Source organism: Lissotriton helveticus, chromosome 5_1 (assembly GCF_964261635.1).
Source record: "Lissotriton helveticus chromosome 5_1, aLisHel1.1, whole genome shotgun sequence".
Taxonomy (NCBI): Eukaryota; Metazoa; Chordata; class Amphibia; order Caudata; family Salamandridae; genus Lissotriton; species Lissotriton helveticus.
Window position 1 is genome coordinate 1,425,247,634 of NC_136065.1, and position 12,439 is coordinate 1,425,260,072.

Sequence of the window (12,439 nt, forward strand, 5' to 3'; positions counted from 1 at the left end):
TTTCAATATTATATACAAGCCATAGGTGCTGCTTATTTATCTTATGCAACTAACAACCATTGACAAAGCCAATAGTCCTGACTTGTTGTAGGTATGATGTTACTTGTTGTATCATATATTTAGATGCAATGACAGAAACAGCAAAATACAAGTCAGGCGGTACACTATGCTAAGCACAGGTTTTTAGCGTAAGTGTTTTTAATCCTCGCCCTTATTACATTGCCCACGCCCCTTTTAGAGACCCTCCAGTTTTTTCACCCCACTTAAAGCGCTGCCTCAGACCTCTTTAGATCCCACCCCCTATGATGAACCAGCACATACCTGCAGCAGCATACTGTTGAAGTGCATCCTCATGTTGATGCTGACCCACAAGAGGGCCCATCCACAGCTGCCGAGCTTACATGTGCCCCAGCATGAAGGGTGTACACTGGCTCTGTGGGATGTTGAATCATCCGGAAGGGTGGACGGGGTGGCTTGGATGGCTACAGAGTCATCAGGTTTACATGCCCCTTACCTGAGAGGTACCCAACCATTTGATGAATCAACCAGACCTTTGCCAGCTGGTTTACATTTTCTCCAGTTATCTGGATAAATAGCGGTCATCTTAGAGAGGGGTATGCATTACTTTAAGACGAAAATCCCTTTCAGGGATAGCCACATTTATCCTTACGATTATAGTGAACGAACAGTGTCAAGGGGGCATGCCTGTGACCATGGGCGTAACTCTGGGGAGCGGAGGGGGGAATATGTGTTTGGGGTGTAACGCCCCTCTAATAAATGGATTATGATGTGGGTAGGTGGGTCCAGGGGCCTGCAGTCGTGCTAGCAGTGTCTGGTCGGGTTTCCACTATGATAAGCAGCCCTCATATCAGACACTCACCTGAGCGAAACGTTGCCAAGCTTGCATGTACCCACCCCGCCTCTATCACACACATAACAAGCCAGAAATACAAAGCACAGGGCGTCTCTTATGTGGTGCAGAGAAATCTTTTAAATGTGGCTCTATTTTTAGCATTCTGCTCTCAAAAGATTTACTTTTTCTTGAGGTGAAATGACAAAAAGTATTAAATGTGATAGGGACGAAGAAAGTAGGGTAATTAGCAGTGGTCAACTGGCAGCACTTTTCTTCTGCGACAGATTGAATGAAAGCCATAAGTGTGCATCCCTCCCTGTACTTATGTTTTACTGGAGAGATGTAGGTAATGCATGCATCTTCCCAATTACATTTTACTATCACGCACCTTCATTTCATGTTGTCTTTTTCATAGTCTGGTTTCAAATACTCACTACATGCAGAATGTGTTCCTATGTACTGTACGTAAAGTTTTAGGGCTCATACTGATATATAGCTGTGCTGAGTTGAACCTGTACTGTTTTAATAAATTATATAAAATAGCTACAAAGTTGAGGTTACACACAAAGACACATACCTGTGTAAGTCTGCAAAGCTATCTCACTGTGATTGCAGTGCCAGTGGTGGTTTGGAAATCTCTGTTTCACACCCTCTGAATCAAAATAACTAAGCTACGCCCCTGCCTGGAACACGTGGTCCAGTGCATAATTTCTACAGTGGTTTATGGTGTTGAGCACTGGCACTTAATAGTCAACACCGGCTCTTATGGAAGTCGGCCACTTGGGGCGCTGTTTGCTACTTTTGAAATGAGCACAACAGCAGTTATTTAATAAGCAATTAAAATGACAAATACTTGCTACCTGAGCCATTCCTATAGATTTTAATGGTCTGAAATAGTCTGTACTGTCATACTTTTAGGAGTGAGATGGTTAGTTGTGGTGCTGGTACAGTGATTAGCAGCGCTGGCAAGGGCAATGGGCAATGCAAGCTGCTTTTTCTTTGTATTTTACAAATTAAGCACTGCAGCGGCCTCTTTCTGCAGGATCAGAATTGCCCCACCATAATGCACCACTGCACAATGTAAAACCATGCAATGCTGCAGTGAACTAGTACAGTTCAGGGAGACTCGAGCAATGGCTAAACGGGGCTAGCTAGCCCATAGAAGATAATCGTGGTGGAGGACGGGCCCAATGCCAAAGACTTAAATAAAGGAAAAATAAGACATTAAATGAGTCTCATTTCTACTGCTCTTTGTAGTTTTGTTAACAGTGGCTTTAATTTTCAGCACTGGCATATCACTTGAGACCTCACAGTGGAAATACACAGTTGTTTATTTCCTCTGGCGATACTTTAAATTGTACACGGAGACTAAAACAATTTGTAAACCCTTATTTGTTTTCATTTGTGACAATTTCAACATATCACAATTTCTTTTTTATTGCAGATAAACCTGTATCTAAAAATGGAAAAGAAACCCGACAAGAAAGAGCAACTTGTGATAGTAAACAATGTTTTAAAGCTATCAACTAAGTTATTAAAAGTAAGAGACACACACTTATCTTTCTCGTTCATTTACTTCACTAGTATGCACTCATTTTGTTACAAGGTCTGAATTTCCCTTTTTCTTTGTTTTCAATGTTAAACTATTCTACTGTGCACAGCAGTGGGTTCCCTGGGAGTACCGTATGTCCGAATATAGACAGACATTTGAGAGTACCATATGCCCAAATGTGGAGAGACATTTTCAATTGGGGAAATGTCTTGAGTTGATAAGGATGTGGAGATCAGACCAGCGATCTGGGGATGAACGCGGGGGTGGGTGTATGACAGAAGGGGCTGAGGTTCCTCTGGAATCCTTAGGGAATAATTGTATAAAATGCTACATTTTCCTGTCAGTTTGTAAGAAAGCAGGGTAATGCCAAAAATATGTAAAAACATGATTACCTTATCAGGAAAATCACAACCAATATAACAACAAGCATTGGGAAAGCTAATAGTTCTGATGTTTGTCGCCAGCCTTTTGGAAATTCTTCTATTGCTTTGTCATGATTCTTGCAAAACTTTATTGTTGGAGAAGCAGTCAAAAAATATTTTTAGTCTCAAAAAAGCAGACATTGCCATAGTACTCCCTGGCACTGAAGGAAACTACTTTGTCTGGGGATCTGCTCCTTGTGTGAAAGGGAAGCATGCTATAATTCATAGTGAAGTCAGCCAATGGATTAAGTGAGCTGATGCAGTGTCACTTGATGCATGATCAAGAGGGTGGAGGTTAAAGTGAATGACACAAACACACACGAATGGCTGATGTGTGGCTGTAAACCTCTATAAGTAATTATGTTATACACATAATTTTAGTAAAATCAAAAGGTTTTGACTAACACAGACCACAAAGAAAACTAGTTGTTCTTTCATCCTCTTGCCTTTGAGAAGGAAAGAGAGAATTAATAAGGAAGAAAGGGAATACAAAGGAAGATAGAAAAAAGAAGGTATAAGGAAGGAAAGAAAGAAGGCAAGAGAAAAAGAATCCCAGAAAGAAGAAAGGAAGGAAAGAAAGAAAGAAAGAAGAAAAAGAAAGGAAGGAAAAGTAGGGCAAAAGAGAAAGAAAGCAAGAACAAAAAACATTAGAATGAAGGAGAAAAGGAAAAAACAAAGGGGAAAGAAAGAATGACTAGGAAGAAAATAAAGTAGGAAGGAAAAACAAGAAGAAAGTAAAAAAGGCAAGAGGGAATGGAAAATAAGGAAAGAAAGAAGGCAAGAGAAAAAATATGAAATGACAAATGTTTTACAATTGCTGCAAATTAAACACAATAAAGACCAGTTTTCTCCCTGGTCAAAGTTTATTAAAGATCTACTGGTGAAACTGAGTCCAGAAGAAACACGTTCTGAAGGATTGTCCGCTTATGAATACTGTATAAGACTGAAGCTTTCAGTCTGTGTACTGCATGCCTAATAAAAAGATAACTTAATACAGTGGACACGTTGGATCGTTGGGCTGACGCCAGAGAGGAGGAGCTGCCAGATTCTTGAACTTCGGGATTGAAACACAGACCTCAATTAATATTTGGGGGACTTAGAAAACAGATCCCGCTGATCTAATATTCGTATTAAAGGAGTTACGTTGCAGGCTGATACAGTCAAGCTGGAGGACTATGTACTCAAAATATTCCATCATATCATCCCTGAACTCGCTGATAAGGAAGTGATCCTTGACTGCTGACACCGGGCAGGCCGTCCTTCTAGGCAAACTGGGTCTCCGCAGGATATTCTGACATGTCTCCACAGTTACCGCCAAAAGAAATTGATTATGTCAGCAGTGCGGTACCTCACGAATGTCACTTTTGAAGGAACCAAGATTAGGCTCTACCAGGACCTCTCCATCATGTTGCAACGTCGCAGGACCCTGAAGCCAGCGAGCTCTTTCCTATGGGAGAAAGGGATCTGCTATAAGTGGGAGCATCCATTCCGCCTCATCTTTGCCCGGGCGGGGAGAAACCCACATGGTCCGCACACTGGTGGAGGCACCGCCAATTCTTGGTCTGCTCCTGGAGAAATTGGACTTAGTCACAATAGGTCATACAACCCCACCCCGGTGCCCCACCCCTCCTCCATCCACCTTCACATCGCCTATCGACCTGCAGATCTAGACCTCGGACCAGGAAGAAGATGAGCAGACCATCAGCCAAAGAAAGTCTCAGAGAGAGGTCCGCCCTGCTAACATAGCTTACAAACAGGGGAGCGTTACCAGATTCAGCGGTGGAGTGAGGAATTGGAAGGCCCCCTCTTCTCCGTGGCCACTAAGGAATGGACACACTGGAATGACCTCTGCGCCACGACCTGTTCGACTCCGGGTGTGGTGCTGGTTGGCTGCCCCCCTGGGGACTTGAGAGGCACCCCCTCCCCGAGTTACCTGGAAACCATGTTTCTCCGTTTTGGTGTCGGGCTCCCGTGCACATACATCTCCATGCTGCTATCTGGAATGATCCCAGTGATATGGACCCTCTAAGTCAGGCGTGTTGCTCTTCACCTGTTGGTGTAGCTCATATTTCTGTATTCTTTATTTATATTGTTATGGATGCTTACAGTCTTTCTGTCATTGTCCTTTTCTTGCTCTTGCATACTCAATCATGACACACAAGGGAATCACGGGGTGGGTTGATCCTGGGCTCTTATATTCCTCATAGCTATGGTCATGGTTTAGAGTTTTAATGTTAGAGGCTTGAATACCCTGGCAAGCAATTGCCCTTGTTGTCTCAACTGAAATCCTCCCAGTGCAATAAATGTTTTTTGCAAGAGACGCATCTCCTTCGAAAAGAATGGGGCCTTCTGAAATCAAAGTGGTTCGACCGTCAATACTTCTTTTCAGGTCCTGTGAAGAAGGCTGGGGTTGTAGTGCTTCTTGCGACACACTTTCAGGAGCAAGTCACTCAGACATACTCTGAGATTGTGGGCTGCTTGCTTTCTCTGCGCTTCTTCCTGCACCAACACCACTTTACGGTGGCATGCTTGTATGCCCTTAAAAATAACCCAGAATCCTTCATGTGTCAGGCACTTGGGGACGTCCTCATTTCGCCAGATGCTAATATCTTGATCGGAGGGGACTTCAGTTTGGTACCTGAATCGCTCCTCGATTGCTCTGTACAAAGGATGGGACTGACTGGGACGTACACCTCACAGGGCCCTCAGTGGTTGTGTGAGGCAGGCTTGGTGGGTGTGTGTAGACACTTGAACCCTACAACAAGGGCCTAATCCTTTTTTCAGCAGCACACCAATCTTACTCTGTATAGACTATTTTCTCGCTACCCCAGCCTTAATGCCTGCTGTGTCCAACACATATATTGGGGTGGTGCCCCTTTCGGTTCATGCCCGATCACCATTACTCTGTGCTTACCCATCCACAATATACAATCATGGCGTCTTAACCCTAAACACTTAACATACAAACCCACTGTCAAAGAAATCAGGGAGGTGATGCATGGCTACCTCAATATTAATGACAACTCCCAGACATCGTTGGCCTTACTGTGGGAGGCACTCAAATTGGTGGTCAGGGGAGCATACAAGTCAACAAAGATCGCAAGCTCAAGCGTTCTTCACTTGAGGCTGAGCTAACAGCACTTGAGAAACCCATAGAGAGGCAGGCAACTTACAATGACGAGGAAGCAAATCAGGGCACTAGACATGGATGCAGCAGAACACGCAGTGCTCCATACTAGGCGGAAGTACTATGCAGGGGTAAACAAGGTAGGCCAACTTCTTGCTCATCATCTACATGCACAGACCCATCGCTGGTGGATCTCAGAAATCTCTACCTATTCTGGTCAAGCAGTGAAGGGAAATGAAGAGATCGCAGAAGAATTCAGCTGTTTTTAATCTGTGCTGAACTCTGCCGAAAAAATCCAGCTGCACGACATCGACTCTTACCTAGCGCAGGTGCACTTAACCAGGCTTCTGGAGAGGGAGGCATCTCTACTGGATGGAGACATCTCTGTCCAAGAAGTTTTGAGAGACTCAAACCTGATAGGGCCCCGGTCAAGATGGCTTCCCCACATCTTTTTTTACAAGAAATGTGCTGCCCATTTGTCCCCCAAGTTGACAAAGTTGTACAACTCCTTCATCACCCAAGGCTCCATCACTGACACCATGAAATCAGCTGTTATAACGGTCTAGAGCCGGCCCTCTGTGCCTCTTGCCTGCCTATTTTTTTTACTAAACGTAGATGCGAAGATTTTTACAGGCCTCTTAGCACCCCGACTAGGGCAGTTAATGCCTGGATTAATAGATCCCGACCAGGCAGGTTTTATACCAGGGCGCAGTTGTGGCGATAACACTAAGCGGCTACTCCACCTCATGATAAAACTAACTGCTCCTTGGGCCCCTACCCTACCTATTTAAATCGATGCTGGAAAGGCATACACTGGGTACACTGGCCCTTTCTGCAATCTGTGCTGATTTCTGTGAAATCCACAAAAAATGACAGTGCAGCATAATGTACCCACGTCTGATAAAATCTCTCTTTACTTATTTGTTGTTCTCGCTGCTCCTTCCCTCTTTATTCCTTGCTTTTGTCTTTCTTTCTTTTCTCCATTTCGTTTCTCTTCTATTCCTTGCTTTCCCTCTTTCTCTTTTTGCTATCTGTTTAGGCTTTTTCTTTCCCTACCTTTTTCTTCAATTCACCTCCTTTTTTTTGTCTTGTCTTTATTTTACTCTACTTATGCCTTTTTATTTTTCTTCTTTGTTTTTCATGCTTTTTTCTTTCTTTATATTTTTCCTTTCTATGCTCCTTTTCTTCTTACCACTAATTCTTTCTTCTCCTTTCTTTCTAAATAATTTTCCTTGGTTCTTTCACTCTTTTATCTTCAACTTTGTCTTTCTCATCAAAAAAATGATGGATTGGAATGCTGCCCGAGCGATTGCCAGTGGCTGAGATTAATTCAAGCATTCCATACTCCTTCACCTTGTTGTTTTTGCATTGGTTGAAACTAAGGCATACTTCTTAACTGAGATCCTTAAACATCTTCCTAGCCACTATTGCCATTCAACAATGCTCATTCAGTCTTCCATATGGCCACTTGGTCCAAGCCATGCTCAGGCCCTCCATGATGGCAGGATAAGTGAAGTGGTAGGTGAAAATAAACAGCGCATTTGTTGTACTCTAAACTTGCTGCCACAACAGGTTAAAAAACATAAAGCTAAAACATTATCTCTTTGGTTTGGGCCATTTTACTTGTGGGCACATCAATAAAATATTAGATTGCCAGCCAAGTATTGTAACATAGGACACTCCAGGAACCCAGTTTTAAGGACCTGATTACGAGTCTGGTGGTCCTGGAGTGGGCCGCTATGCCAGCGCTCTGCTCCAGGACTGCCAGACCCTTAATCAGACCGCCCACCAGGGTAGGAGTTTCCTAGTGGTCTGGCGGGCAGTCCTTTGGGGTTCCCATGGTTGTGCAGGGGCAATGCCAAAGCCCGTTCCTGCACGATATGGACTTTACAGTGCAGGAGAGAGGGGTGCATGCAGACAGGGTGGCACACCGTGTGCCTCCCTGCATGCATCTCATGGCCCTGAGGCACTGGGGTCCCACTAAGCATATTCGGGCCTCTGACCGCTGTGCCACCACCGTGGGATCCATGATTCCTGGTGGTTGCTGCAGTCCTGTGGTGGTTTTAACTCTGTATTAGTAATACGGCAGGGGGATCACCAGTCTGGTGTCCAAGGACCACCATCATGGGTTTGGCTCGTAATCAGGCCCTAAGTGGGTTTTCAGTATAAACGCATTACAGTCTGTATTTCCTTTGGAGCTTGTAATGTAATGCCTTCATGGGCGTCCACAGGGGGGGCAAGGAGGGGCGCTTGCCCCCCCTGGAGCACCCCTCTTGCCCCCCTGTGCATACCCATGTACACTAATGCACCCCGGAGGGAGGCCTGGCGTTGGGGCTCGTCCTCAGGCAGGTCTTCACGGTGACCCCTCCAGGTGCTGGTGGTTGGGGGGTGGAGCCTCAGCGTTCAGATGGAAGCAGGGGGCTACCGATGACAGAGGCGACAAGTGCAGGCGCCCTGCAACCCACTCATTACCACCACATAAAGGAAGAGGCGACTGCTGTCGGCTGGTAAAAGAACCCGACCAGCTCGTCGACCCAACTTCCAGAAAAAAAACCTTCAGTCGCCTTGGAAAGGCAGCAGCATTTGCTGTCTGCAAGTCTGTCAGAGTAGACTTCGGGGGGGAGGGGGCTGATAAAAATTTCGGGGGTGGGGGGCTAATCCATCCAGCCAAAGCCATATGCAGAGTGGAGATGCAGGGGGTCTAAGTAGGGGTGAAAACACAACAAAGCCTAATTACCAAGTAAATGGTCTTTTAAAGACCTGTGTGAAGTGTGGCTGTGTGTGTGTGCCCGAGAAGCTGTCTCAGCCGGGCACACACATTCTTATAACATTCACAGCCCGCAGAATGACAAATCACCACTTCTAGCTGCCTCGTCATGGGGTGGGAGTGAGAAGATGTGCACAGCAGGGGGAAAGGGATGGCCAGTGCAGTTGACACTTTTCTTTTGTATGGGAGTTTCTGCTGGCGTCATAGCCCAGGGTTTGCTATCTGTGCACTTGTATAGATGTGTATTCCAATCAAGTGCCAAGACAGCAAACCCTGGGCTATGACGCCAGCAGGAATTACTTTACAAAGGAAAAGCCTCACTTGCACTCGCCATCCCTTTCCCCCTGCTGTCTGTGCACTTGTATGGAATACACATCCACGGCGTTGCTCACCAGATGAATTGTGAACAGGGCCATGGATCTGTCTCTTTTTGCATCCAAGGGTACCGACGAAGAAGCAGAGGAGGCCCAGGCAAGAAGAAACCAGGAGACATTTGACCCACATCTATGTACACAGTGAGACCTTCAAGAGGGGCTGGATACCAGGACGACAGTGCTGCTGTTCAGCCCGACTCCACAGAATAGTATCAGAAGAGCAGGCAGCAGTTTCTAAGTAAGTTCCAGTAACTGTAAGGCATTCTACAGCATCAGCATTACCTACTGACTGCATATCTAGGTTACTCTACGTGAACGGTGTTCTTGACTTACATACATGGAAACGTCAAGAAGGACAGTCCCCCTCTAAATATGAAAATGTAGTGTAAGCTTGTAGGGGCAGATTTACAAGCCCCTTGGGCCACTTTTGCATCACTTTTCCCATGTTAAAAGTGAGGCAAAAGTGCGCGCAAGGGGCTTGTAAATCTGCAGCGTAGCGTTCAGCTTTTGGGATGCCAGTGGGGTCATTTTAGGGTTTACGGTGGGTTTGGGTTTTGGGGTGGCAGGGATAATTTTAGGGTTCACGGTGGGTATGGGTTTTGGGGTGGCAGGGATAATTTTAGGGTTCAGGTGGGTATGGGTTTTGGAGTGCCAGGGGTAATTTTATGGTTCAGGGTGGGTATGGGTTTTGTGGTGTCAGGGGTAATGTTAGCCTTCAGGGTGGATATAGGTTTTGGGGTGCCAGGGGTAATTTTAGGGTTCAGGGTGGATATGGGTTTTGGGGTGCCAAGGGTAATTTTAGGGTTCAGGTTGGGTATGGGTTTTGGGGTGCCAGAGGGTAATTTCATGGTTCAGGGCTGGTAACGGTAATGGGGTGCCAGGGAGCTAATTTTAGGGATCAGGGTGGGTATGGGTTTTGGGGTGCCAGGGGGTAATTTTAGGGTTCAGGGTGGTAATGAGTTTTGGGGTGCCAGGGGTAATTTTAGGTTTCAGGGTGGGTATGGGTTTTGGGGTGCCAGGGGTAATTTTAGGGTTTTGGGTGGATATTTTTTTTCTAGTGAAGATCTCCTTCCCGATTAGAGAGCATCCTTTTATGCCTGTGGACAGAGTAGTGCTTAAACGTCACCGGAAGAAACTCAATCTGGAGGACTTCCATCATCTCTTGGAGTTCAATCCATTAGGCCCTCTTCTTAATGTCGATTCAAGTTATAACCTTTTCTCTGATTGGGTTTCCCGGGCATTGGACGCACTGATTCCTGCTGTCTGGTCTAAACGCCGTTCTAGAGCTTCCAGCCCATGGTACGACAGTTCCCTGCTGCCGTTAAAAAAAGCTTGTAAACTGGCAGAAAGGGACTGGCGGAAATCCTATGAGGCTGAGAAAAAAACGTTCTATTTGGCGAAAGTCAAAATTTACCACAGAGCAGTGTGTAGAGCCCGTGCTGCCTACTACTCTCAGGAATTTAGTAATAGTCCTAACCCGTCCAAACTTATTTTTAAGGTCCTTAAAGACCTGACGGCCAATAGAGCCGCTACGGCAGAAATTTGCTTAGCGGCCCACTGTGAAAACTTGGCCGTGTTCTTTATTGAAAAGGTCCAAGCTATTTACCGTGCTTTCCCTAGCACTGAGCCGGTTGCTGAGCCCACTAACCTTATACTGACCAGAGGTCATGCTCTTGTCTCCCTTCCGAATCTATCCTCTGAGACATTTCTTACGCTGGTCAGCAAGGTAAAATCTGGCTCGCCTACTGATCCTCTGCGTCCAGCTCAGTTCAAAGACTCTGCGGATCTCTGTCTCCCTCCTTTGCGCCACCTTATTAATCTTTCCCTTGCCTCTGGTGTCGTTCCAATTAAATGGAAACAGGCTGTGGTGACACCTATACTGAAGAAGGCTACCTTGGACCCTCGCAAACTTGAGAGCTATCGCCCGATTTCACTCCTTCCCTGGGCTGCTAAAATCACTGAGGCCTTTGTGAACGGGGTGCTGTCTGAACACCTTACTAGTGCAGGTATTCTGGATCCATCCCAGAATGGTTTCCGTGCTGGTCACAGCACTGAGACTGCACTGCTCTCTATGACAGAACACCTTTGCTCCGTGCTTGATTCTGGTCAGACTGCGGCACTGATACTTTTGTATCTCAGTGCCGCGTTCGACACGGTCTCACATAGGATTTTACTTCAACGTCTTGGTGAGGCGGGAGTATCGGGCACTGCACTCGACTGGTTCAGATCCTTCCCTGCTGACCGGACCTTTAAAGTAGTCACCCCACCTTTTGAGTCCAAGTCCTATCCGTTGCAGCTGGGTGTTCCGCAGGGTTCGTAGTTGAGTCCCACATCATTCAATCTTTATGTGGGACCGCTGGCGGGTGTCGTCAAGCAATGGGGCATTACTATGGTCTCGTACGCCGACGACACTCAGCTGGCGGTCGTCCTGAGTGGTGACTCCGACCTTGACGCCCCCAGATTCCGGAATGGACTTTCTGCGGTGGCCAGGTGGATGAATGCCAACTGTCTCCAGTTAAATGCCAAAAAAACTGAGGTCATGATTGTGGGCAAGCGGACTGACCTCTGGGGTGATACATGGTGGCCCTCTGAGCTGGGTGTGACTCCCATCCCTGTTCTGGAGTTAAAAAACTTGGGGGTATGGCTAGATCCTGCCCTTAGCTTTTGTGGTCACACTAAAAAAGTGGCGGCCACTTGTTTTGGCATCTTACGAGGGTTAAGACCTATTCTAAGGTTCTTCGATCCCTCCACCAGGCAGCTGGTCATACAGGCTTCCGTTTTATCCCGGCTTGATTATGCCAGCTCGCTCCTATTGGGAGCCAATCAGGCAGAGATTGCTCGGATGCAACTTGTCCAGAACGCCGCAGCCAGAGCCCTGGTGGGCTTACCTAGATTCTGCTCTGCGGAAAGTACCATCCGTTCACTGCACTGGTTGCCTATGGCACAGAGGATTCATTTTAGGACCCTGTGCCTCTCTTTTAAGATCCTCAAGTTGGCCTCCCCCCAGAATCTTCACAATCTTTTGGTGCCTTATGTGCCTGCCGGAACCTTGAGATCCTTGGGACAAAATTTGGTGGTAGTTCCTTGGTTTAGGCTGTGTAGGGCTGGAGGTCGGTCCTTCAGGGTGTTGGCCGCAAAATTGTGGAATTCTCTTCCGCTCCATATTCGTGAAATGGATGAGCTCCTGAAGTTTAGGAGGGCCATTAAAACGCATCTTTTCCCTCATTCAGCTTAGCCTTTTTTCTGTGCACTTTTATCCGTAGCTGCTGTGTTGTGTTTGTTATTCTCCATGAAGCGCCGGGACGCCCCTTGGCTGGGGCAGCTGTGCGCTATAAAAGTGCTTG

At 46.4% G+C, this 12,439-nt stretch overlaps 1 protein-coding gene across 4 annotated transcripts in view; it reads left to right on the top strand.

The window, feature by feature from the left end:
• Window positions 1–12,439, top strand: part of PHTF1 (putative homeodomain transcription factor 1) — a 490,213-nt gene that overhangs the window by 469,555 nt on the left and 8,219 nt on the right. For all 4 annotated transcript variants that reach the window (XM_078644430.1, XM_078644429.1, XM_078644431.1 and 1 more), the window contains one exon: window positions 2,298–2,393. In XM_078644430.1, coding sequence (XP_078500556.1) covers window positions 2,298–2,393 — 96 coding nt within the window. The remainder of the gene's footprint in view (window positions 1–2,297; window positions 2,394–12,439) is intronic.